The 27,875-nt window shown below is 38.6% G+C and overlaps 1 protein-coding gene across 3 annotated transcripts in view; it reads right to left on the bottom strand.

Annotated features, from left to right (window-relative positions):
• Tmc1 (transmembrane channel like 1) overlaps positions 1–27,875 on the bottom strand; it is a 141,590-nt gene that overhangs the window by 97,195 nt on the left and 16,520 nt on the right. For 2 of the 3 annotated variants that reach the window (XM_038340564.1, XM_038340559.1), the window contains exons 2-3: positions 6,008–6,055; positions 1,198–1,357 (exon numbers count right to left, since the gene is read on the bottom strand). In XM_038340564.1, the coding sequence (XP_038196492.1) occupies positions 1,198–1,357; positions 6,008–6,055 (208 nt within the window). Of the gene's footprint in view, positions 1–1,197; positions 1,358–1,457; positions 1,481–6,007; positions 6,056–27,875 lie in introns of those variants that run through there. The other variant, XM_038340576.1, reaches the window with a different exon arrangement.

Here is a 27,875-nt window from a genome sequence, read left to right on the forward strand (position 1 = left end):
ATGGTATTTAAAGAGAAGGAAAAAGAAATAACAGTGAGAGGGAAACTCAAAACTTAAGCTAAAACATTTCTAAAAGGAAGTACAGTCTGCTAATGCAGAGCTTTACTCCCTACCTGACAATTTTCCATATGGTTTCATTAAGTAATGATTATTTCTGGGGTTAGCGCAATAGACTTATTGAACACTGAAAGGTACCATCTTGGGAGGATGAGGTGAGGACGTTCCTTAATAAGAAGAGTACTGGGTCCACTGCCTGATGGTAGCCCACAAGACCCATAACCTATAGGTATAGAACAGGCTAGCTCTTTGTTTGAATCTTTTTTACAGAGCCTCAGATTTGCAGACTATATGTGTGCAGGCACGCTTTCCCTCAATTCTTGCCACCTGCAAATTTCCAGTAATCCAAAATATAATCTTCTTGGATCTTTTAAAAATAGCATTTAAATACATTACTCTCTACAGTGTCAGAAATAAAAGTTTGAAGCTAAAAGATGCTGAATTTTTTAACATAAATATGAACTGAGTGTGGTGACTCACACCTTTAATCTTAGCACTTCAGAGGCCAGCGTGGTTTACACAGTGAGTTCCAGGGCAACCAATAGTAAGATCCTGTCTTCAAAACAAGAAACAAATTAAATTCGTGTGTGTGTGTGTGTGTGTGTGTGTGTCCCTAACCTTCTATAACAAAAGCCAGCATACTTTCTTTCTGCAAAATTCCCAGCAGCTAACATTTTAGGCTTTGAATACTACATACGATTCTGTCTTATACTCACTTTCTTTATTAATAATGCTATAAAACTGTAAAAGGTTGTGCAGATAGCTCCTGTACTGCATTTAGTTGGATTTTACCAAATACTTCTCCATAAGCTAAAGAGACCAGAGCTCATTCTTCTGGATCTTTCTATACAATTTTCAAATATTTAAAACAACCATAACATTGTAACAACCTGTAACAATTTAAGTCTTTTACGGGGGAATTTCTCATAGCACATTCTCGGTGTGTATTCATTTTCAAAACTATATTTTAGTATTTAAATATATTCAAGTGGAGGAAAATGGCAGAATCACTTTAAGCCTATCTTACTAGAAGTAATTTTAATGACTGATGTAAAATTCAGTGAGTCCCGACATAGAGCAATCCTCTTTCATGTGTTTTTACATAATAATACCACCAGCTACACAGGAGGAATAACTTACGCTCCTCTCCTCAGCCTCCTCCGCCTTTCTTTTTCTCTTGCCTTCCTTGTTTCTTCATCCTCTGGCTCAGGTTCTGGATCATCCTCGTTGATGACATCCCTAGTCCGTTTTCTCTTGGGTCTCAAGCTTTCTCTTCTAGGTAGTTTGTCTTCTTCTTCACCTGACCACGACAGTTGACACATCAGTAAGAAGCATCAGAAAGTGCCTGTTTTCTCTCACTAACAAGTTTATTCTTACTGTTTAATAACTGTGCTACATACCAGTGAGTGCAACTACTATTTCCTATAGTAAGCGAAGGGATCTGTGTCCTGCTGCCCAGCTAGTTTAGCCCCTGAAATAACCACACAGAAATTGTATTAATTAAAACACTGCCTGACCCATTAGCTCTAGTCTCTCATTGGCTAACTCTCACATCTTGATTAACCCATTTCTATTAAATCTGTGTATCACCACATGACCGTGGCTTACTGGCATGAGTCTAACCAGCATCCAGAATCATGGAGTCTGCCTGTCTCTGCTTTTTTCCTCCCAGAATTCTGTTTTGTCTTTCCCGCTTACCTGAGTTCCGCCCTATCAACTAGGCCAAGGCAGTTTTTTTTAAGAACCAATGAAAGCAAAATAAATACAGAAAGGCCTCCTACACCAATTTCCCCACAATGTAATATGAAATAGTATTTTATACACACATACACACATGCTTGTGCGCACAAGCACACACACACACCTAATTTAATTTGCTCTGTGGTTCATCTAGTCAAATAGCAAATATGAGTCTCTCCATTACAATTAATCCTTACAGTTTCAGTCCTGATTTATTAAGATAAATCAATGACTTGGAGTTTAGCACTATATTATGATTTCTAAAACCATTCAAAGCAGCCTCAAGTTTGAAGGCTACCCTGTAACATGTAATGTAACATTATAAAGCACTGTGCTTTTTTACTAGTCATTTCTAGTACAGAAACCAGGACTCACAAGGAAATGTCTACAAACTGAAATAGTTTTAAAGAAATTGATTAAATCCTGAGAGTCTTCCTAGTTCAAATTATCCACCCTCGTTTTAGTATTTAGTATTAATTTTAGGAGTCCACTTAATTTAACCAGACTGGCACAAACTACTGGTTTCAATCAATTGCCTTGCTTTTGTCTCCCAAGCTTCCTGGGACTACAGGACTCATCTTCATTGTTGACTCCAAATAATTCTTTTATTTTTTTGAAACTGTATTTTTTCCAGCCTTTAAAAAATATATAATACCTATATTTACTAGGTTCACTAGTGAATTCCACAGTCTAAGTAAGAGTTAATGCTGTCTGTTGGTTCTGGCGGGTGCTTTTCAGTACTAGTGCAAGTCCTTATGAAACACTTCGAAATTAAAGAGGAGGAGCATTAACTCATTCCATGAGACCCACACTACTGTCATACCCAAGAGACTAGAGAAGAATATTTATAATGAATATATATGAAAATTTTCACAATAAAACACTAGTGAATTCAACATAGTAACAGCTAGTGAGAAGACTGCATACTGTAACCAAGTAGAATTAATCAATAAGTTATAAAGACGGTTCAATGCAAAATTCAAAGAATGTGACATTACTACCTTGAGAGAATGAAGAACAAAGATCACATCAGTGATGTAGAAAGCACTTAACAAAAGATGCTGAGTTCAATTCCCAGCAACCACATGGTGGCTCACAACCATCTATAATGAGATCTGGTGTCCTCCTCTGGCATCCAGGCATACATGCAAGAAGAACACTGTACACATAATAAATCAGTATTCATTTAAAAATAAATAAATAAATAAACATATAATGTTATTTACATAAGAGAACATCAGTGTAGCCCAATAGAAGGAAAAAGAGAGCCCCAAGGTAAACATGAACATGTACAATCAAGTGATATTCAGAAATATGCCAAAGAATACAAAATGAGGTCATGAACAAATGACACTAGAAAGTCCAGATAGCTCTGTGAAAATTAGATCTAAACCCCTAGTCTACACTATAACAAATATCAATTCAAAATGTATTATACTTGAATATTGGATATAAAACTGTAGAATTCCAAAGAATATGTGCTGGAAAGACTTTATAATAACTGATTTTAGTAATGCTTTCTAGTGCATGACATCAAAAGTACAAGCAATAAAACAAAAAGTACTTAGAGGTACAGTTAGGAGCCGAGAGAGGAAGGCGCCCTCAAGGGCAAAGTCCTCCATTAATACTACTGCAGTATCTCCTTTTCCTATGGTTTCAGCTAAACCTATTTTGGAGAAAAGTACTTTAGTACACCAAGAAATATTTCTGCCAGTCATCTTTAGGATGCTTGCTAAACATGGCTGTAAATATTTTTGTCTACATTATAAATTTTTTTATACATATGCCCATGACCTTGAGCTAATCAGGCCCAAGAATATGTTGACTATTTTTTCCGCCCTTAAACAGAGCTTGCTCCAGAATGTATAGCATAAACTGAGCATACTCCAGATGGACCACCTCTGAAGAGCTGTCTTACTTCAAAAGGCTTAAGCTCAGTGTCTGCGAGCCCCAGGCTTCCTTCATGCAAAGACAACTTCTGGAATAACTCCAAAAATTATTCCAGTGCAGACAGAACACCTGTCTCCTTTCCTTTACCTTATCTGATGAGTATCTTTGTACTCATCACAAAAATGAACCACTGTGCTTAGCCATGGGGCCCCATCAAAAGAAAAGCTTTTATGCAACAATGGAAATAGTTCGCTAAAAAAATATTCTGCAGAATAAAATACATATTTGAAAGCCATGTATCTGAAAAGGGACTAATGTCCAAAATACATAAGGAACTCTTAAGATAAAATAATAGTAACTGTCTATGTTTTAAAATAATTAAAGGACTTTATAGATCTCTCTAAAGAAGACATTCAACATGGCCAACAGACGTGAAGGTATGTATTATACTTTTAATCATAAGAGAAATGGACACCAAAATTGCAGTAAGATATCATCAGTTCATTTTTACTACAATAACTCATCAAAAATATAATAAGTGATGGCAATGATATGAAGAAATTAGAGCCCACGTGCAATGCTGGTAGGAAGGTAACATAGAAAAACCACCATAAAAAGCATGGATTTCTTCAATAGGAAATAAAAGTATCCGGTGCTTCAGCAATGGCAGTCACAGGCATTAACCCAAATATCTGAACTGAGATCTTGTAGAAGTCTGATTACCGCATAGCCACTGAATCACTCTTCACAACAGCCAAGATAAAGGAACAGCGGAAACATTCATCATCAGAGACAAGAAATGTGCTATGTTCATGTCATAGGATATTCGAGCTGTAAAAATGTGGGGAACACTGCTGTTTAATACAATGAACACTGAAGATGCTACATCCTGTGACATAAGCCACACGGAAAGACAAAAGGCACATGATTACACTTATATGAGATGCCTACATTTTTCAGGCTCAGAAGTTAACAATAGAATTGTGGTTGCCAGGGGCTAAAAGAGCCAGAAAGGGCCGAATTTTCCAAATAGACAAAATTGCAAATGCCAAAAAATAAGTCGATTCTTTTAAGCAATGAAACCAAGACGGAGAGAAGCTCCAGGCTGTTTTCATTTTGGGGAGGGAGCTCTTAGGGCAACACTGGTGGTCTGCTTGCACTGTATGGATATTAAATTGTCAGCCCAGTGTCCCTAAAAATGAACTGTTCTTTAGATAGTGCTCTTTCATTTTTGGTTTAAAAAATTCAAAACGTTTGCTCATATAATGATATTTCTAACATTCCTGTCCGTGAGTAGCCTGGGTGCCTGGAAAGGAACCTGATTCATGCTCTTGAGCTGAGTCTATCCAAAGTGAGAAGAAGGTAGCAGTTCATACAAACCATCTGGGAACTGAGTAGACAAGATAGACATGTTCTTTTGTTTTAATTGAATCATCTGGTGTTGGGACTAATGAGTCCTGGCCTTCAGCTGCTCTTCCCTGTCTAGAGCCTTCTAATTGAAGTTACTAAAAGCTGTGCTTTACCTAGAGGATCAGAGGATAGTATTTTCACCTGTTGACCATTGACTGCAGGGTATTTAAGCCTCCATGGTGCTATTAAAGAAGGGCTTTTGGTACTGGTGTTTGAAGTTCTGTGTGTCTGTCTGTCTCTGAATGTGTTTCCTCAACCTCCAGCCCCTTGCCCGAAGCTTGCGAACTGGGTTCTAGAGCATAGAGCGCACGCAGGAGGCGGGGGGGGGGGGGGGGGGGTGGCAATCTGGTCAGCCCAAACATCCTTGTATATAATTCAAGTTGGACATGTGCAAACAGGTGCCTGTGTGTGTGTGTGTGTGTGTGTGTGTGTGTGTGTGTGTGTGTACAGAGTGGCCTGAAATTTATTACACAGTACAGTTTAGTCTTTAACACACAGAGATTAACCTGCCTCTGCTTTCAAAGTGCTTCCTCTCGTGTGTCACCAAGCCAAGCATGAAATAAATATTACATTTCAGGGCAAGCCAATCTGTTTTTTCATCAGTAAAGGTTTTCCCAGTGAAAATAGAACAGAAACAGAAAGGAAAATGTTAAACATTACTATTTTCTTCACAGCAAACCATTTGTAAGGGGTGTGTGTGTGTGTGTGTGTGTGTGTGTGAGATGGATGTGTGCATTCGTGTATGCACATGTGTATGTGTACATGGAGGTTGTAAGGATTCTATTCACTGGTCAATGAGACTGGCATGCCCACACACTCCTGTAGTTTTATGCGGTGGTTCCGGAGACAAGATGGCAGGCGCATGTACCATCAGCAGGAAACTCTTCCCCAGGAGCCCACCCTTGCTTACTTGAGCTTTCTTCTGTGTCATCTTCTTTCTCCTCCACTTGGATTTGCACTGTTGAAGAAAGATGTGAACAGCAATTACTTCAATGCCTGTGTAACCGTCAGCCACTGCCTCTACTGCCATGGCTTTTATCATAAGGGTTTTGTGCAGGTGGAGAAAAGAACAAGAGCTGGAGAGATGGCGCAGGATCAAGAGCACTTTCTGCTCTCACAGAAGGTCCAAGATTCGATTCCCAGCACCCACAAGGCAGCTTACAACTATCGGTAATTTCAGTTCCAGGGGACCTGATCCTCTTCTGGTCTCCAAAGACACCAGACACACAAGCGGTACATAAACATACAGGTAAAATCTTCACACACATAAAGAAATGAATATTTTTAAAACTTTTTTTTCCTATTTTTTGAAACTAGTTCTTTTCTGATTATATAGTAAATATAAAAATCCAACTATTATAAAATATATGGCTTTTCAAAACATTTAAAAATCCAATTATTATAAAACACGTGATGTAGGAAGCTGGTACTTGGTGACCCAATTGCACTCCTGCCGAGATCCCCAGATTACTGCTTGTTTCCCATTTGGCGTTTCCGCAGATCCTCTTGGGGCACAAACTGACACACAATGACAAAACTATAAACACACTCAGAATCTCAGCACTGCGGAGAGTGAGCCAGAAAGGCTGAGTTCAAGGTCACTCAGGGCTACATCCGAGGCCCTGACTCAAACCCCCACAAAAGTCCAGGTTTCATCGCCTGCACAGCTAGGACACTTGTGTCTGTGTATCAACCTCCAGTCTCCAATCACAACTGTCACCAAATTTACTACTGTAAAACGGAGAGTAGTTCATTCCAATCGAGTTTTCCAAGTATCCTCCCGCCCCCCAAAAAATCCTGTAAAAAGTTGGGTCTTCCCTATTTCGGTTTCTGCCTTGTATCAGTACAGCCTAAATGTCCCAGCATGTGGTCCTTCATGTCAATGTGGGAACCTATGACTTTAACACTCACGCCTTCTACCTATTCCATACCCAAACTCTCACACATTTTGATGTCAGCCATGGTTCGTTTTTATAAGGGACTATAATGTTCTTCTTTATTGTTTTTATTGAGCTATTTATTTTTCTCTTCTCCGCTCCCTTCCTCCTCCCTCCACTTCTGCCCTCTCCCATGATTCCCACACTCCCAGTTTCCTCAGGAGATCTTATCTTTTCTACTTCCCACGTAGATTAGATCCAGGCAGGTCTCTCTCTTAGGGTCGTCTCTGTTGTCTAAGTTCTCTGGGATTGTGAATTGTAGGCTGATGATTTTCCTTTGCTTTATGTCTAAAGGCCACTTATGAGTGAGTACATATTACATTTGTCTTTGAAAGACAAATAACATTCTTATAAAAAGTTTTAACGGTACAGTAATATGGGAAATGTGTGGGAATTGGTGGAATCTTTCTAGTGTTCTCCCTAATGCTGAAGTTTGAATTCATCGCTGCAGGTATCACTACTTGCCAGAGGCAGAGCTCTGTAAGTTCTTATAGAAAGTCTGAGCTAGGGGCCAGAGGGTGGCTCCGTCACACACTTGCTGGAGAAGTATAAGGACTCAAGTTTGGACCCCAGAACACATGGAAAAGTCAGGCATGAGTTGCAGCCTCCTGATATCCCAACACTGAGGCTGAGATCTTAGGTCCTGGGCAGACCGGCCATCTGGCTAGCTAGACTAACCAGAGTCCCCGAGTTGAGGCTTCCAGGGAGAAACTCTGCCTCCATAAATAAATGTGTGGTGCAACTGAGAAAGACACCCAACGTCAACTCCAGGTCTATACAGGCTTGTACACATGTATGCATTCAACCATGGGAACACACATACACACGCATGCATACAGAGGCATACCACCTATAAACACGCAAGCAAAATTTAACAACAGAAAAAAAAAAGAGTCTAGAAACTTGTCATAATTTAAGGTGGAGTGGCATAAATCTAAAAATGCCATCATGGCAAACAACGTTAGTATGAGTGGGTCAAACAGCTTCTGGCTGTGTTTCTGATTTTCTCTGTCAAAGGTAAGACCTTTAATCACAGCGTTCAAGAGACAGATACAGGCCGATCTCTGTGAGTCTGAAGGCAGCCTGCTCTAGGCCAGCAAACTCCAGGCCAGCTAAGGCTACCTAGTGAGACTCTATCTTTAAAACAAGAGGTTCTTTTTTCCTGACAGACATATCTAAAAGGCAACACATGCCAAAGATGTAAATTTCATTCACAAAGCAGACTATTGTGAAAGCACTTTTTGCTTTTAAATATTATCGCCATAAAAAGTTTAAGATATGCAAAAATGTTATCTATCAACATCAGCCCTGGACTGCAGAACTCAATGTCCTTTTGTTCAGGGTGGACACGTGCCTTCTGTTGCTAGCAGAATTTTTATGTCACTACAAAGACTTTGTAGTAATGAAGGCAAATCTGAGAAGATTACAGTCTGACAGAGGTCATGTTCCTTATGTACAATTAATGCCACCTCCAAGCTTCTTTCGTCAAAGAATTTCCTAGGAAGACATTTTGATTGTGTAAGATTGTTCCTAGAGCAGGGTCTTATAAGAATACAGAATATGGAAACAGCTGAAAACAATAGCACATGTCAACCCACTGCTTCAGTTTAGATTACTATTGCTATGACGAAACATTATGACCAAAAGCAACTTGGAGAGGAAAAGGGTTATTTGGCTTGTGCTTCCACATAGCCCAGTAGTTCCCAACCTGTTGGTTGAGACACCCCAAAGACTATTGGAAAACACAGATGTTTACATTATAATTCATAACAATAGCAAAATTACAGTTATGAAGCAGCAATGAAAATAATCTCATATTTGAAGCACCACAACACAAGATGCTGTATTAAAGGGTGACTGCATTAGAAAGTTGAGAACCACTGATGTAACAGCTCATCATCAAAAGCAGTGAGCTCAGAAACTCACACGGGGCAGGAAACTGCAAGCAGGAGCTGACGCAGAGGCTGTGGAAGTATGCTGCTTACTGGCTTGCTCAGCATGGTTTGTTCAGCCTGTTTTCTTATAGAATAGTGGTTCTCAACCTGTGTGTTGCAACCCCTTTGGGGGTCACATATTACATATCCTGCATATCAGATATTTACATTACAATTTATAACAGTAGCAATAATTACAGTTATGAAGTAGCAACAAAATAATTTTGTGCTATGAGTCACCATAACATGAGGAACTGTATTAAAGGGTCACAGCATTAGTTTAAAACCTAGGACCACCAGTCCAGGGATGACACCATCCACAATGGGCTGGTCCCTCCCTCACCCATCAATCACTAATTAAGAAATGTCTTACAGCCAGATCTTGTGGTGGTATTTTCTCAATTGAGGTTCTCTCCTGTCACATAACTATCTTGTGTCAAGCTGACATAAAATTAGCCAGCACACCAACTTATCCAAAGCAACTATTTTGAAAGCAACTAAAATGAGTAATACATTATGCTGCTTTACAATGATCAGTTTGTTAGAATAGGATTTGATGGCTAAAATAAGACAAGATAGGAAAACTATGAAGTGAAGAAAAATGTAATCCCATATTTAGGAAAGACCACAAACTAAACAAACAGCATTAGAACAAATGGGTTTTCACTATCACCAGGTGGGGTAGGGGTGGGGGGAGCAAAACTGAAGTCAAGGAACATCTTCCCAGGTACAGAAAGAACTATTTTGACTGGCCATCAAATGTGGTGTCAAGTAAGGAACTAAGAAAGTTGTGATTCCCAAGGGATGCCATGAATCTTGCAGATACAGCCATTCTCTTCTCCTGAGTGGGCCAGTCTGTGTGTGATCACCTCCCCTTCTCATGAGGTACGGTCTTTGCTCTAGCCTTCCTTTTTCTGACAGGACCGTTTTTTATAGTCACTGATGTAATCACCAATTTTTCTTCTTAACCCAAACCCTCAACTAAGACATCATCAACATCAAAAACTACAACAAGATTTAAGACTCTATCAAAATTCTTAGCCCAAGCTTTCTTTTAATGGAACTGTGCAGGGACTTTAGAGTATCTGTCATTACTGTTCTGTATTCAGTCCCCCTGAAAATAATACTGAGGAACCAAGCTAAGACACCTAAGGCCAAATCCTGTGTAAAGGGTTACTCTTCTTGTCTCACACAATCTTCAGGAAAGACCTGCCATCTTTTACTTAGCTTTTTTCCAATCCTGTGACTCTCTCATTCATTGGCTCCTTAAAGCCCTTATCGATCTTCTTTTAAAATAGCCCTTCTCTCTGGTAGTAAGGCGAAGACAGTGAGGGGGGGAAGACAGCAAGCTCTGTCAAATGTTGGAGGCAGGGAGGGAAACTACATCAGAGGGTGCCTATTTAAGAGAAGAATATGCAGCAGGAACAGATGAACTCCTAGGCAACCCAGATCCTCATTTCATGCAAATAAAGTCAGTAATTAAAACAACCATAAAAGGAAACAACAGCAAAATGTCATATTTCAGAAGCATTGGAGTTGTTCAAAAAAGCGGATGTTGTCTGGGGCTTTCGTATTTAATCTGCATTTCTGACAGTCATTCTTTGTATTTCAGGGTGATAGTAACCGAGGGGGCAGAAGAATTCAATATTGTTTATTCCTCTGACCAAGGCCAGCTCTTAAAGTGATGTTGTCATACCAGGTTATTTTTTGGAAGCTGAAAATTCTATTTTTTTTCAACTAGTGGTTATATATCTGCAAAGATACACAGAAATGTTCTGGGGTAGGAATATATAAAGTCTTTTAGAAAATGCCCTTCATTTAAGGAGTTTTCTTATTTGATGAGTGGGGGGAATACCTTTGCAACAATTTCCTTTGATATTGGGTTTATACATGAGATGCCTTTAAGACATTCAGGCACGACATTAAATAGGCAGTTGAGTATTTCAGCCTGAAGTTCAGAAGAAAGTGTAGGCTGGAAATATGAACTTGAAATTAGCATGGAAATCTTTAAAGCCTTAAGCCCAGGTAGAACACTAAGAAATTAAAAAGCAAACAGTAATGAGATGCAAGGAAAATAGAGCTGAGGTAGGAGGTAGAAATGGGCAGTTTAGGGACAGGGGCCTCCATTCCTACTTCTGGCTATAAACTGAAAACATTAATGGGCCTGTCCTGGCTGAAAGCCAGGAATGTCAACGTTTGAGCGCTCTCATGCCTGACCTGTCTCCCAAATGATGTTAGGACAAATTCAGAGAAGGACATGTCACAGTAGCAATAAAGGCTCATTGAAAAACATCCGTTCCCCTCTCATCAAGGAAACAAATTTTCAGGCCTGGGTCAAAACCTAAAATTCAAAGTGGACAGATCAATGACTTAGCAAAAGGGGAACCCCTCAGGAAAGTGGGACCACTCCTATAAAGGCAGACTCCGCTTAGGGTGTGCTGAAGAGATAAGAGAAATGAGCAGGCCTTTAATGAGGCAGGGTACTTCAGTACTTTTCTGATCAGAATTCTGTCCCCTAATGCAGTCTCCTACCAGCCACCGTGAGGTTCTGTTGGATCCAAAGATCCTTCTGAGTAAGGTAAAAGGTAAAAATTTTCCTTGTTTTTTTGTTTATTTGGCTGGTTGGATTTTGTTGTTGCTGTTTTCCTTTCTCTTACTTTGGGAGGATATCCAGAACCCATGTTTCTGGGACTTTTTCTTCTCTGTCATGGGGCTGCTTGTCCTCCATGTAGTTTGCCTCCATGAGCCTTTTCCTTCCCTTCATCGTCTGCTTCTGGGTAGCTGCTGAAAAGTAAGCTTGCCTGCCCTGGCGTTTTTCTTTGAAACTGTGACATTGTCTTTGAGCTTCTGTTTGTGTCCATTCTAAATTCCTTTATTTGTGAGACTAAGAAATCAAGAAAGGATCCTGATGTGTCTAGTAGCTGGGGTAACTCATGGGGCTCCCCAGAATTTCTGGTGAAAATAAGATGCTGTGGAAGACAAGCGATGTATATCAAAGAAATATGTCACGGCTGCCAGTTAACCACAATTTGCACTGGAAATTGGCCAGTGGGTTATACAACATGGAAGTCAATGAATCAAACAATATGGTGGCCATAGAATCAGGGAGGTGGTGTGGACCATAGCCTGAGGGGTTTTGTTTTTTTTTTTAAATAGAAATTTTATTTTTTTATTATTTTATTGAGCTATACATTTTTTTCTGCTCCCCTCCATGCCTCTCCCCTTCCCTTGAGCCCTCCCCCAAGGTCCCCATGCTCCCAATTTACTCAGGAGATCTTGTCTTTTTCTACTTCCCATGTAGATTAGATCCATGTATGTCTCTCTTGGGGTCCTCATTGTTGTCTACGTTCTCTGAGATTATGGATTGTAGGCTGGTTTTCTTTGCTTTATGTCTAAAAGTCACTTATGAGTGAGTACATACGTTATTTGTCTTTCTGGGTCCTGGGTTACCTCACTCAAGATGATGTTTTCTAGCTCTATTTATTTGCCTGCAAATTTCAAGGTGTCATTTTTTTTCTTATATGTAGTACTCCATTGTATAAATGTACCACATTTTCCTTATCCATTCTTCAGTCAAGGGGCATTTCCAGGTTCTGGCTATGACAAACAATGCTGCTATGAACATAGTTGAGCATATGACCTTGTGGCACGATTGAGCATCCTTTGGATATATACCCAAAAGTGGTATTACTGGGTCTTGAGGAAGGTTGTTTCCTAATTTTCTGAGAAACTGTCATACTAATATCCAAAGGGGCCGTACCAATTTGCACTCCCACCAGCAATGCAGGAGTGTTCCCTTTATCCCACAACCTCTCCAGCATAAGTTGTCAACAGTGTTTTTGATCTTGGCCATTCTTACAGGTGTAAGATGGAATCTCAGAGCTGTTTTGATTTGCATTTCTCTGATACAAAGCCTGAGTTTTATAGCAATAAAAGATAATTGGCTGTGGCTGGAAGAGATGGCTCAGTGGGTAAAGGCCATCTTTGGTTTGTACTTGGATCCTGCAAAAAGGCAGATGCGGTAGCACACATCTAGAATCCCAGCACTCCTAAAGGGAGGTGATGGGTGGAAACATGAATCACTGAAATTCTCAAGGACCAGCTAGCCTGGACTATGAAGTATAGCAACAGCAATAGACACCTGTCTCAGCAAGCTGAAAGGGGGGGGGGGGAATCTACTCAGAAATTTGTCCTCTGACTTCCAGATATATGCACATGTGCACATACATTAGTGTACACACAAATAACTAAATAGCAATGGGCACTGCAGTATAGAAAGCAGCTGGTTTTTCTACTTAGAATATTCTTCTATGCCACTGGGAAAGCACTTGTCAGGGTGCCATGGTGACCAAAGGAGGGACTCAGATTCCCTTGAGCTGGAGTTGCAGGCATTTTTGAGCCATCCACTGTGGATGAAACATTAATCTAATGAATCATTATCAATAAAAAATCAGGAGTCAAATATTGGGGTAAGAACCTGGAAGACCAGAGAAGTAGGGAGCAGCCACCTCCTATGTCTTCCACTCCCCAACCAAACCTGTCAGCCCCACCTTACTACTTCCTGTCTCCTCTCTTTCTACAGTCCTCCAAACCTCTATGGTCAATTTTGGTCAGCCAGTGGCTAGCTCCACCCTGTCACTCCAAGTAGAACACAATCAAACCATCATACAAGATTGGGGGCCTTGGCAGGAGCAGGAAGTGTTCTTCACTGCTGTGCCACCTCACCAGTCTCCTGTGCATGTTTCTTCTGAAGAGCCTGGGTCTGTGTTGCTTAGGTTCGGAGATGTGAAAGACAGATAAAAAGGGCCAATGGCATTTATATGAGCTAATATTATAACTGAAAAGTTTCTGCTCCCCGATAAACCTCTCTACCAGTGCAATAATCTGAATCAGACCAAATGAAACTGAAGTAGAAAAAGCCCACGTTTAATGGATACCAGCGCTCCCGGGTGGCTGGGGAAGGAAGGCCAGAAAACCATGTGTTTGTTCTCTGGGTTGCTGTTTAAATGCCCTGTGGGAGTGGTCTTGAGCATCTCTGGGGAGGGGTCATAGTTTAACAGGCTTTCTCAGAGGTGAGGACTGGACTGAGGCGGAAAGAACTTGGGATGCAGCTTCCACCCAAACATTCCAGACTCTTTGGATATATGGATGCCAGGGGCTGGGGGTGAAGCCTTAATCCAAACATTCCAGACTCTTTGGGTATATGACTTCCCACCAAACAAAACAATAATTTATCTCTAATCTAAAGTCACATACATAATCATGTATTTTGTAAATTATCTGTGTTAAAAAAACAAAACACCTTCGTCTGTTTATACTACCAAAATTTTGCTTAAAAGAGAACTTGAAAGTCGGGGACAAGCTGGTGTATTGCGCAGTGAAATAAGGAAGACTTATGACCCCTTAACAAAATCCTGAGGTCCCTTCATTTAAGGGGAAAGGTCAGGAAACCAATAGAAGATAGCTATTTTCTAAATCTCTCTAAACTTGTAGAATCCTCGTTAATAGGCTAATTGGGAAATTTAATGCTCTGAATTTTCCAAATCTTCAACCATCCAGTGGTCCCTTAAATCATAAACCATGTTTCCCCACAAGGACAAAATTGGCATGATGCAGAGAATGATACTGAGAACATAGTTGATACTTCTGTGTGTGGATGTGTGTGTGCACACGCATGTGTACATATGCATGTCTTCTCAAAGAACAATTTAAATCCTGTTTCTCTTAAAAATTAAACAAAAACAAATAAATCTAAATTTCAAAGTGTATGAATAAATTTAGTTCTAAAGTAGGATTTCCATACTGTGAGTCTTGTGTACTCAAGTCTGTCACCAAACCATAGTCAGGTATGATCTCTTCTAAGAGCCAAAGTTCATCTGTAAGCCTCACTTGCCCAAGGACAAGACAACTTCCTGGAATGTTGGGAGCTATAGCTCTTGAGAAATAAGAAGCCACATGTTTTCACTCCCCTAAACACGTCTGTTTGAACCAACTACACTGGATGTCCTCGATCACATGTAGGCAGCAGGTACATAGGCAGAAAATATGTCAGAGTATACGCTTGGCCTTGAATGGCGCCAATGGAAAATGCAGTGATTTGTGGGTTTTGCCTTTTGAAGCTTCTGCACAATGTGACTAGCTGCCGCTCCCTGGGAATCCAGGGGTAAATCTGGTCAGAGTCCATCTTCCTGGCCAGTGTTTAATTAAAGCTTGCTTCAAATTTTGGAACTGGTTTTTCTCTTGAGAATTTCAGGATTAACACTCTCCATAGAGAAAAGCCCAACTGTCAGTTCCCATTCATTTATTATAACACTATCTGTGGATATGAAGCAGAGGAATGCCACCATTCAGCTAACAAAATTGAATGGAAATGAAAGACTGAGCAACTTCTTCCTCTACTTCCTTTTACTTTTGCTAAAGTTTTTAGGCAAGAAAAGATGCACATTGCTCTCATTGTGGCATTCTTCCTCCTCTCGGTGATGGGATGGAGAATGATAATCTTGAAAGCCATTGAGTGAAGAGAAGAATTCCTTGATTCTCATATCAATAAGCTGTCTTAATAAACCTGCAAACTATAAGACATTTCAAAATTCTCATGGGTGGATAATGAGAATAAGATCATTATACTTCAATATCATCAAAGCTGGAGAAGTATGTAATTCGACTGAGCTGGTCTGATATTCCACTTACATGTACCAGCGTCTTATCTTCCTTAAGAGAGATTTCAACTTTCACAAGGCACACACATTCAAAAATGCCATAATGGGAGGAAGAGAGAGAGAAACCAGCAAGCGAACGAACAAAATACCTCAAAAATTTCCTACTAAAAATTTACATTAAAAATGCTTTTAAAATGGCTTACATTTTCTAATATTATAATGTCTTAACAATGCTGCATAGCTATTTTAAATTTCTGTATAGCTATTTTAAATTTCTGTAATTTTAAAATTATAAAGAGAATAATAAGCTGACATTTGGGTAAGGAGGGGTACAACTGTCATGGTGGTGGTTATGCTCCAGTGTTCTTCCATCTGTATTATGCCCATTTTTCTGAGAATCTGGGACACCCAGAAGAAGAAAATAATTAGCTACTGATGTCTGCCTTATTAGAAACACAATACAAAATATTGCAGTTGTTAAATTGAACAGACGTCTGCGGGAAAACACATTTTACTATGAGATTAAAGACAAAGGATTATTATTAACACTTAGAAAAACACAAGGAACTAAAGCCACTTGAGATACGAATCCCTTTTCTAGCCTTTAAAATGGAAGTAATTTAAAATTTATGTATGTTTGGATTTATATCTATATCTAAATTGGTGCATATATATTACTGAATAAATGAGTTATTTCTATTTATATATATGCACACACATATCTATGGCAAAGAAAGGACGACATCAAATCCTTGCCATTTTCCCTTTTGCTTTCATTGCACAGTAAATTATAATTAAACTTAGGCTGACTGAAGTGAATAGCTGGTGTGCTTCCAAATTTCCCCATCCCTACCCTGGAAGGGAGGAAGAAATGCTGAGGTGGAGTTCTTCAGATGGTGAATTACATGCTGGTGTAAGTGTGAAAAGCTGCAATTAGATTCTTCACGATACCAACGGTCGACAAAAAAGACTAAAAACCTTTACTTACTCTGTGTGGTTTAGACACTGGCTTTTTTCCTTTTAAACCACACCTACTGAACAAATGAATAGCTATTTCTGAAGACATTTAGATTTCTTTGTGGTAAATAAATAAATATATAAATAAACCAAAAAAATAGTCAGTGGTGAGTGTACTCCGTTCTTTGCTTAGACTGTTTGGAGGGGGCGTTTCGTATTGAACCATGCTGTCATAATACATAATCAGAATGTGTGCTCTAGCATTGCAATTCCCTCCATACAGGGTAGTCCGCATAAATAAGTGGAGTGAAATGAAAATCATCCCCTTGGGAGTTCTTGTGGCTACAGTCTTTTATAGTATTAAGATACCAAAATAACGACCAAATGAAAATACAAATGTGTGCTATAAAACCCATAGCAGCTAAGCTTAGATCTTCATATTATTTAGAACCAAAAGGAAATCTTTCTGCTCTCCAGAGCACACCTGCAGTATCCCAAGTGGTGAAGAAGAATGGCTGTCAGGAATCCTGGATAAACAGAAGGAAACAGAAAATACGGAGAAAATTTGAGAGAGGCCTGAAAGCAGAAGGTTGTGAGCAGAGAGAAGCATGGGGAGGATGTAGGAACACCCCTCCCCCCCATCTCTATCCTTCCTTTCTAGCACTGCTTTTGTTCACATCAGAGATGGTAATTAACACTCATTAGCATACATTAGCAAATGTTAATCAGCATCTTCAAGAGAACAAAATGCAATGAGGGCAGGGAGTGTCAGGATGGAGGTGAAGAGTTCAGGAGGGATGGCAACTGAAGACAGGACTAGGGGAGGGGATGGAGGGAGAAAGGGATGGGGGGGAGGTAATGTCCTTCTTGGAATTTGTACTATTCCCCTTCTCTTTCAGGCAACAGTATTAACACCAAGAAAAAGAAATAATCATGTTAGTTAATTTTCTTCTAAACAACAACAAAAGAAAGGCAAGCATAGAAGACGAAAGCCCAGTGAGTACTAGATTGATTTTTTTTTTCTGATTTTTGTTCTTTAAGGGTAAAATCACTCTTTATAGAAGTTTCTATCCAGTGTGGACAATAGTCAATATTGGCCATAAAAAATAATTCTGAATCCAAGGTTTTTATAAATTTATAAGAGATCCATTTATCCACATCCCTACTTCTTCCTCCCAGATTCAACCGTGCTTAAAAGCACCAGACTTTTATTTGATTTGTAATTGATTCATAATTTAACTAAAGTTTTGCGCTTGAGACGTGGCATATATATTCCCTGTAGCTGGGACAGCTACTGGACATCAGGAGTCCTCTGTAAGTACTCCATAGTGTTAGAATGGAGACTGGACATCAGGAGTCCTCTAGTAAGTACTCCATAGTGTTAGAATGGAGACTGGACATCAGGAGTCCTCTAGTAAGTACTCCATAGTGTTAGAATGGAGACTGAGCATCTCAAAGACTCAGTCAGAAGCACTTTCACCTTCTTTCTCAGGCAACCAGGTTGGCATACAAATAGGAAAAACACTTGTCATAAGCAAAATTTACTAGTTAAAGATGAGCACGGCGTGTAGCCTGGGTAAAACATCATCAATACCCTTTACCTTGATATGCATCAGGTGAGAAACAAACCAGCTTTTAATCCTATCCTTTTGTAACAGTAGATACTCTTGAGCCAAGAAGTTCAAATAATGGGTAACTTTGCCAATCAATGGAGGGTTTTTGTATTCTGATAAATATTCTTTGAACTACTTATTCTTTTCATTTTCCAGATGAGAAAATCAAAGAACTATAAGGTGATAAGATTATAAAATGGTAACCTTAGCTCACAGAGAGAATAAATTATAAGCCTGAGGTTTGAAGTCATCCCAAATCTAAAACCCAGGCTTTATCATCTTCACCACCTGTCAGTATTACACAGAAGTCACCATATCCTCAGTCCAAGAATACTAACACAGGTTCTCTGACCCCATAATATTATCACAGTGTATGATACCATTACATAGAACATGAACACAAATCTACTTTTGCCTATCAGATCATGTTCATTTGGTCAATACACATAATACACATTTTCTGGTCACTGATACTTCTTTATATCCAATGAGACAAATATTGTCATCTCTGTATTTTATACATGGTAAAAAAAAAGAAGTAAAATAAAATGGAAACCAGAACTTTGATATTCATAGGAAATATATATGATTTAAAAAAAAAACCATTGTGACAGGGCAAAACAAGGCAGATGCTCCATCTTGTATTCTTGCTGAGGCAATTTCAAATTTAACTAAAATTTGATCTTGATAGAGAATCCCATGGAAAATTACTCAGATCTATTCAAAGAGCCCAAGCCCAGGATGCTACAGATAACTTATCTCAGCTTCTATTAAATTGCTTGATTGTGCAAACCTCACCTTCTGCTTATCTTAGCTCCTGTTAAACTGCTTGCTTTCACAAAAGCCCTCCTGTAGCTGTCAAGCAAGAGGACCTTACGAAGCCCCAAGACCACACTTAGGTCCTGAATCTTGAGTGTAGTCCTTGCTAGTTGGAATAAAGACTTTCTATTGGCTAAAATTATATCTGAGTGGTTATCTGTGGTGGGCTCCCCATAACACTTTGGAGGCTCCAGTAGGATTCCTAAAGACTGGACCCCAACATTTAGGAATCTTGGGACCCCCAGAAGCAGGGAAGAGCTGCTGTAGATGACTCTTAGTGAATACACAACCTGATATGTTCCAGGGCCCCAGAAAAATCCTTTCTAACTCACAGCTGTCAAGTTTCACAGAGGCACTGCCAACTGCCACTTAAAAGAACTGAACGCTTCAAAAGTCATCTGGTTTGAACACCTATGGACGTTAAGTTTAGTGTATAGGAAACACCATGTGGTTTGAACCCAAGAATGGAGGGCAGACATGACCATAGATCCTGTGCTTAGTGTCCATGTGGGCTGTCACCAGACTCCGCTAGTCAATTCAGGTATAGGAAAGTGTGGTGGACACCCTTAGTTGTCTTTACTATGTGTCTTTCTGTATAGCTGTATCTTTCTGTATGTGTCTCTGTGTGTCTCTTTGTATGTTACTATCTGTGTGAGTACCAAGGCCCTGCATCCTTGATTGTTGAGAGCCAAAACTTGGACATTGGAAGAATTCTATTTCCATAGGTAAAGCCAAGTTGACCCCCCCACACACATATCTAGTCTTATAGAACTGAAGAAGGATGCCCCCCACCACACGCACATACACACACACACACACACACACACACACACACACACACACACTTTGTATCAGGGAATACTTTGCATGGGATTAAGAGAAACTTGAATTTTCTATGCCAATCAATCAGCAGTAATTAGGGAAAACCTAATTACTCAATGAAAGGGAAGAAAGGAGGCATAGATCAGATAATTGGTTTCTGTTTACTTGGTCTCTATGGATGAGCACCATACTGTCAACATTAGCCAGACTATTGATTCTTATTCTCACTGGGCTAATGGTGGATTCCTGCATCCTCAACTGCATGGCCAACTACATCAAACATAGAATAAACTCATGTAAGCTACCTCTCCTTAGGACCAACTATGTCCTCATAAATAGGATGGGTTAACAATTTGACTCATGCACATAGAATCAGTGGGGAATGTGGCAGGGTAAGACAGTGAAAGATAAATGTATGTTCTTTCCCAAACTGCATATTGAAGTGTAAGCTCCCAGTATTCTGGAACTAGAGGTAAGGTCCAGAGAAAATAGAACACTGAAATATTATAGACTTCAGAGGAAGGAATAAGTAAAGAATTAGGTATATGCAAACTAGCAGTTATGGGCAGGTAAAAATGTTACAAATAAATATACTAAAATATAGCTTTCCCAACTTGTATACATATTACTAACAATAGATACTGAGGTTAACCTTATAAAAATAAGGAAAGAAGTTGTCTATGGGAGATATATTTCTGGAATCATTTTTGTCATGAATGTTAAATATTTGACTTGGAGATTAGATTTGGAGTTATAATTTTCTAATTTTCTGAAACATGAAAGTCAGTATGATTCAATCATGTATCTCACCGGAGTTGTTTCTGGACATGGTCATAATTTGGCATGGCAGATTAGGTAAAGAAGGTTCTGTTCCCATTGTGTGGTGAACATCATCTAATCCATTGGAGACATGAATAAAGCAACATAGGTATTGACCACAACATAGTACCAAGCTTGGAGCAAATTTCATCTAAAATTCTAGAAGATACATCTATTTTATATTATCTTCATAATTTGGATTCTACAAATAGGAACACTGTCATCATACTTGATCTTAGATATTAGAGGCTACTAACTAGGAAAAATATACCACACTAAATCCTTTCTCTTGATACTCAGAGCTCCTCCGACACGCATGCCTGCTAACGGCCATAACCAATGCTGAAAGCAGAGGCAGCCAAACTCAAACTTATGTCACCTAGCCTGGAGTCAGCATCCTTGTCCAATTTCTTTTTTTTTTCTTTTTAGCCGTTAAAGGAAGGATTGTGGTACAGACATTGATCAATAAACAGGAGGTAACCATTAGGTCTTTCAGTACAACAACAAAATCAGTTCAATACAAAGACCCAGTAGTCAATGGAGTCTGGAAGAAGAGATTTTTGTGTTCTTCCTCACACAATTCAGAATTCCTTTTCTTGGCAGTATTCTGTACCCACAGGACAAATTATCGTGACTGTGTGTCAACAGAAAAAAAAGAGATGTGAGGTAGGGAGCACTTAGTAGGGCCTTGACTGGCTGCCAAGCCCATGAAAGTCTGGACCTTCTCCGTCCTAATACATTTTGCATTATGATTATAAGAGACATTTTCTTGTTTTCCGTTTATGGCAATCAATTTCACTTTGATTAAATGCCAGAAGACTGAGACTGTGACGGTAACCATCACACCATGCAGAGAAAGACAGTGGTCTAAGACTGCATTAATTAATTAGAAAATTCATTCATTCATTCATTAATTCATTAATTCTCTAATGATAGAAAAAAGCAGAAAGGTGATGATGGATGTGGAAGAAGCAGAGTCCCTTCTAGTGAAACAGAGTGCAGGTCATAGGTGCTTCTGATCCCTTGTCCTTCCTTTGTTTTACATGAGATGATACCACTTTGGTTCTTGGGACAAACCACACCCTTATCCTGGCAGCTGGAAGCCAAGGAATGCCACAAAGCCACAGGTCACACTTCACAACAAACCTCACATAAGAGATTTATTGGGAGAGGAAAAAACCAGGAGGGTGGCTTCCTTTGCTTCAGTGAAAAACAGTAGCAAACTGAACAGGATGCAGGGCTTATATAGAGCTTCTTGGGAAGGGGGTGGAGCTTTCTGGGGTGGAGACTGAAGGGATTTCATGCCCATGGGTTGGGCTTTTTACTCTGTAGGATGGGGACAGGATGCAGCAGTTAGGGTAGTTAGAGTAGTCTGCAGGTGGAACCTAGCCATAAGGGGTTGGGGGGGGGTGGCCACTTTTGTGGCTCTCGGGGCTTACAGTAAGAGCAGACTATTAACCAGATTACTCCTTCAATCTTGTTTATTTTTCAGATGCTTGAGTTAGACCTGGAATCAGTATGTTAGTATCATTGCCCCTCAAATTCCTAATGCACTTAAATGCTCCCAAGAAACTGGGTCACAGCTCAAAGACATCCCCCATAGACATTCATTTCTGGTTTTTAAAAGGAATTTAAAACTGAAGATTCAAACTGTCCTTTTATTCTGTCTTGTGAGTTATGATATGTTATAGTGAATATGTGTGCTTAGATTGTGTAAGTGTATGAGAAACGATTTTTAAAGAAGTAGTATAGTGTTTAGAATCCTGAGTTTCTTTTCACAACTTTTACGTTATTTTTGAGAATCTTTCTACAGACTGTTAGTTCTAAGCAACAAATTTTGTTTGGTAAAGCTAATTGCTCACCATTGAGCAAAATTATTGTCAGTGTCCTCAGGGCTAGACATGAGATTATCTTATTTTTTATTTATCAGTTCAGCCCGGCAACATTTGATGTAAAATTTAATGGATTTGATGGACAAAGGCCATCAGCACTCTCTTCATTCAGAGACAATGAAGCCTGCCACTGTCTGCAGACCTCTTTTGTCTCACAAATCCTGGCATATTTCTAGCAAGAAGAAACTGTGGCAGCTCTTTCCCAACTTTAACGTGCAACACTGTCACAGAGAGAGCCTCTGAAACAGAAGCCAGCATCTTACCTTGGAGAGTATATTTGGTAGTTCTTGCATAAACCCATAGCTGCCTTATTTTAAATGCTTCTGGGGCACACTGGAGCTGAGAATATTTGTGAACCACTGCTTTGAGACAACCAGATGGATGGGTTAGGAGAACTTACTACCACCTTGTTTGAGGAAGCAGAGCTCTCCTGTCCTGGAAGTGAGCTGTCTTTGTCGTCATGTGTCTTCATCTATGTCTTCTGACCTTCTTTGTTCTTTTCAAACTTTATTTGCCTCTTGAAGGTCCTTTGTATTTTAAATTTTGATTTGGGGTTTTGAATTAATATAAACATCTTAAAAAGCACCATAGGGTAGTAAATGAAACTGACTCAAATTGCAGATATCTTAATATTGATCTTTTCTGGGGCTGGAGTGATGGCTTGGCGGATAAGGACACTGTGTGCTCTTCCAAAGGTCCTGAGTTCAATTCCCAGCCATCACATGGTGGCTCACAACCATCTGTGATAAGATCTGGTGCCCTCTTGAGGAAGAGACCTGGTCAGTCATCTTCATCAACTTAGATCATGACACCTAATATGGACAAGTTCAACAGAACTGCCACATATGGGCTGCCCATGCATGCTTCAGCATTGCCAGGGCATAAATTTCAAATTTCAAATTCATTCACAAATTGGGTGTATTTATTTAATTTCACCATCTTTAATTTTTAAGCCATATTTTGTAGCCCTCAATGTTCAAGTTTTGCACTACTTTCTTTTCAAATTTGTGCCTAATTACTTTGCAATTCTTGTTTGTAATATTGCAAATGCTATTTTTTAAAGTTCTATTTCTGACAGTTATTTGTAGACATTAATATTTAACTTTGCATACAGGTGGGCTCAGAGGGAGAAAAGGGAAGGTGGAAATTATGTGATTATATTATAATCTCAAAAAATAAAAGAAATATTTTTAATTTAAAAAATAAGAAAAGACCCTGCCCCTCAACAGGATATAAAAATCCACTCCTGAAATCTGTCTTGGGCATATGTTTACCTGTACACACACACACAAATAAGCAAATAAAAATGAACACATTTGTCTGATTTTGATATTAAAGTAATGCCATCTCAGAGAATGCTGGGAAATATTCTTAGCTCTTCCACTTCCTAGAAAAGTTTTTACATAATCAGAACTTCTTCTCCCTCAATTATTTGATTGAATATTCTAATGATGTAACTAGGCCTTAAGAGATTTTCATGGAATCTTTTAATCATAAATTTAACTTCTCTAAGAGGTACAAAATGTCTTGAGTGATGCTGTTGTGTCGTGCAAGCAATTTGTTCAGACAGAATAGCAAAGAGAAAGCGAGCTAGGCAGCAGCATTTGCTTCTCCCTACTTAACTGCACATGTAATGTGACCAGCTTCCTTATGCCCCCGCCGCAACTAGTCTGCTGCGATAGGCTATCCCCTAAAACTGTGAGTCAAAATATTGCTCCCTTTTAAAAATAAACAAGCAAAACAGAAGGAAAGGGATAAGAAAGAAGAGAAAAGAATTTTGAATTCTTATTTGACTCATTAGTCATTCAGAAGTGCAATATTTAGTTTCAAAATAGAAATTTTTAAAGGATATTTTTATATTGATTTCAAATTTAATTCTTTGAATAAAGATACTTTGTATTGTTTGAATCTTTTTAAATGTATGAGGTTTATTTTATGGCCTGAAATATCATTTATCTTTCTAAATGTTCTGTGTGCACTTTAAGAAAATGTGTATTTGCTTCTCTTAAGGGGGCTAACATATCAATTACATCAAGCTGCCAATAGTACTCTAAAGGTCTTATATGTGTTTTCTGATAATTTAGTTTTCTATCAATTACAGAGATATGCTGTAATAAAAATATAATGGTGCATTTGCATATATGTACACATAGATATAATAATTATGGTTTTGAGGAATTATTTCACTATGTAGCCCTGGCTGGTCTGGAACTCATTAGACCAGGCTGACCTCAAACTCACAGATATCCACTTCTCTCCCAAGTGCTGGGAATAAAGGCATATCACCTTTAATCCCTGGCTCATTTGTCTACTTTTATCTGCAGTTACATAAATATTTTTGTTTGTTTATATATCTTAAGCTCTAATATTTGGTAAATATTTTTTAAAATTTTTCCATTGATAAATTTCTGTCATTACAAAATGGAATTTTTCATTCATGGCAATACTATTTATTTGATAATATAGTTAATTTAATACTAATTTGACTATTCTAGGTTTTTTATTAGTTTAATATATCTCTTACACCTTATATCTTCAACCTCTTTTGTTCTTTGAAAGTCTTACAGTCAAATTTTATCTCTTCATCAAACTTGATCATTTATAACTTTTAACTAGAGTTTGATTTTCCTTTTACATTTTCTGTGAATACCTGTCTGGCATCATCTGAATTTATCTCTAATCCCATTAGCATGTGCTTAATATTAGATAGTGTCTAACATATATATATATATATATATATATATATATATATATGTGCGTGTGTGTGTGTGTATGTATGTGTGTGTGTGTTATTTTTATTTTCTTCTATGAGAAATTAAGCAAGAAAAGTAAGATTTTGAAAAGAAAAAAATAGAAACACTATAATTGAAGTGTTCAGTAAACCAAATAAAAACTGCAGATAAGCATCATGTTGGAAAAAAGAGAGTATCGGGGATGGAAGACAAGGTTAAGGAAATACTATATTCAGATATTTTGTGTGTGTGTGTGTGTGTGTGTGTGTGTGGGGAGAGAGAGAGAGAGAGAGAGAGAGAGAGAGAGAGAGAGAGAGAGAGGGAAGGAGGGAGGGATGCACATACAGATGACTGCATTAGGAACTTTGGTTCTTTAGTGACCCTCCAGAACAATGACTTTTATTAACAAATACAATATCCAATATATTTCTTACTCTGAGATATATGCCCCTGGATATGACCCTTCCCTGCAACTGGCTTTAGGGTCCTCTCTCAGCAGCCAAGAGTTTTACCCTTCATCTTTTGACTAATAAAGCTCTCTTTGCTTGCTTATTCCTCATAGTCCACACATCCAACCCATTCTTCAAAACATGAAAGAAGAACATCACAGCATAAAGAAAATTCTGCCACCATCTCAATAACCTAGACACTTTAATACTTAGTTCATCCACACTAAGAATAAATTTAAAAAATTCAGACTCAATCTTTAGCATAGGTATCTATATACAATCTGCTGCATTGGTTTTTTTTCCCATATAGAAAGAACAAAGGTCTTTTATCCCCATATAGGGCACTGACAACAAACCAAAATAGGCATTTCACCAATGGAATTTGCTTAAGATGCATGGGTGAGAAGTTATTAACAGACACCCAGGTGACCTCAAGACAGCTGCATCACTCCAAAGAGTCACCTCATCGTGGATGGCAACTATAGACTGAAATCTGAATTATGGGTTCACACCTTCAGTTTACCTTCAACTTTTCCCATAAATAAGTATCTTCTAAATCACTTGTAACTGGGGTTTGCTTTGGAATACCTAATCCCTGGAATATCATGTGAGGGTATTGTGACCCTCCCATTCCTCCTGTTACGGAGGGTTATTGGCTCAGTGAAGATTATCATAAACAGAACTCTCTATCTATTGTTTTGATTATTTTGTTGCCATGACTATAGATCTAGTGTATCCTATACTCCAAGACAGTGTTGGGACACTTGAGTCATAACCAAAGAAAGAAAGCCACAATACAAGTGTTTCATCTGATCATCTCAGAAGCCCATGCAACTTTCTTCAAAGTGGATGACATTTAAAGTCATAAAGTAAGTCATAACAAATACAAAAGAATCAAAATATTTTCTTTCATTTTTTCAGATCATAGTGTAATATAACTAGAAATCAATAGCAAGAGAAACCACAGAAAAAGAGCAACCATAAAAATGTCCATATGTGACACAGTCCCATGTACAATGAATATACACAAGCAAAATATTTTTAATTAACTAAAAAAAATCAGAGAAATCTTGAATGATTAACTTGATATACTTTAAGGTCTTGGTAAACAACAAAAGTAATGCCAACTCAAAAGCAATACATGGAAAATATAGCAAAGATGAGGGCAAAAGTTAATGGAAACTAAAAGAATAAAACAAAGAATCAAACAAAGAACTGGTTTTCTGAAGCCATTAGGAAGATTGACAAACTCTGTGCCAAAGGAGATAGAAGAACCCAGTTAATATAATTCAAAGTTAAAAAAAAAAAACAGGGATAGTAACAACAGTTGCCAACAACATCTATAGGGTCATTAGGAAGTAGTTTACAAACATATTTCTAAAATACTGGACAATCTAAGAAAAAAAACTTAATTCCCAGACAGAGAACTTGTTAAAACAAACTAAGAGGACATAGACAATTTAAGTAGATCAACACCAAGCAAAAATTCAAAGCAGTACTATAGTCTCCCTACTTAAAAAGCCCAGAACTGGAAAGATTCAGCATCAGCTCCTACCAGACCTTTAAAAATGAGCTAGTGCCATTATTCCTCCATCTATTGCATAAAATAAAAAGGAAAGGAACACTATCAAATTTACTCTGAGTTCAGCAACTGAGGCCCTATTCCAAAGGTTTATATAGACAGAGCTTTCTCCATGGAGGCACAAACATTCTGCCTTGTAAAATAGCTCAGAACTAGGCTTCCTGGAATATTCCAGAAATTAAGCAAGAAAGTGCCAGAGGTTTTAGTCAATTAATTCTCCTTCCTACTAATTTCCAAATTATTCTGTTAGACCAATTTATTCTTAGATCAGATTCTGTCACCCTCACCACCACCACAACTTAGAAAAGGCAATACTAGTAGCACTGTCCTTAACAAAGCATCTTTGACCAGGTAAAGAGAAGGATCGTTATTGGATGAACAGAAGCCTAAATTCAGCATTCTTAGGGAACCCAATAAGGGGAATTTCTGTGTCTCAGGAAAGCAGATTTCTAAGAGTGGGGTTTATTTTAATAGGAACCTACCTTAATTCTCCCCCCAAAGGTCAACTATTATAGGCAAGGGCATCAAGTTCCAGGCCAATCCAAACAGCCTATATCGTCTCA

Source organism: Arvicola amphibius, chromosome 1, assembly GCF_903992535.2.
Source record: "Arvicola amphibius chromosome 1, mArvAmp1.2, whole genome shotgun sequence".
Classification (NCBI taxonomy): Eukaryota; Metazoa; Chordata; class Mammalia; order Rodentia; family Cricetidae; genus Arvicola; species Arvicola amphibius.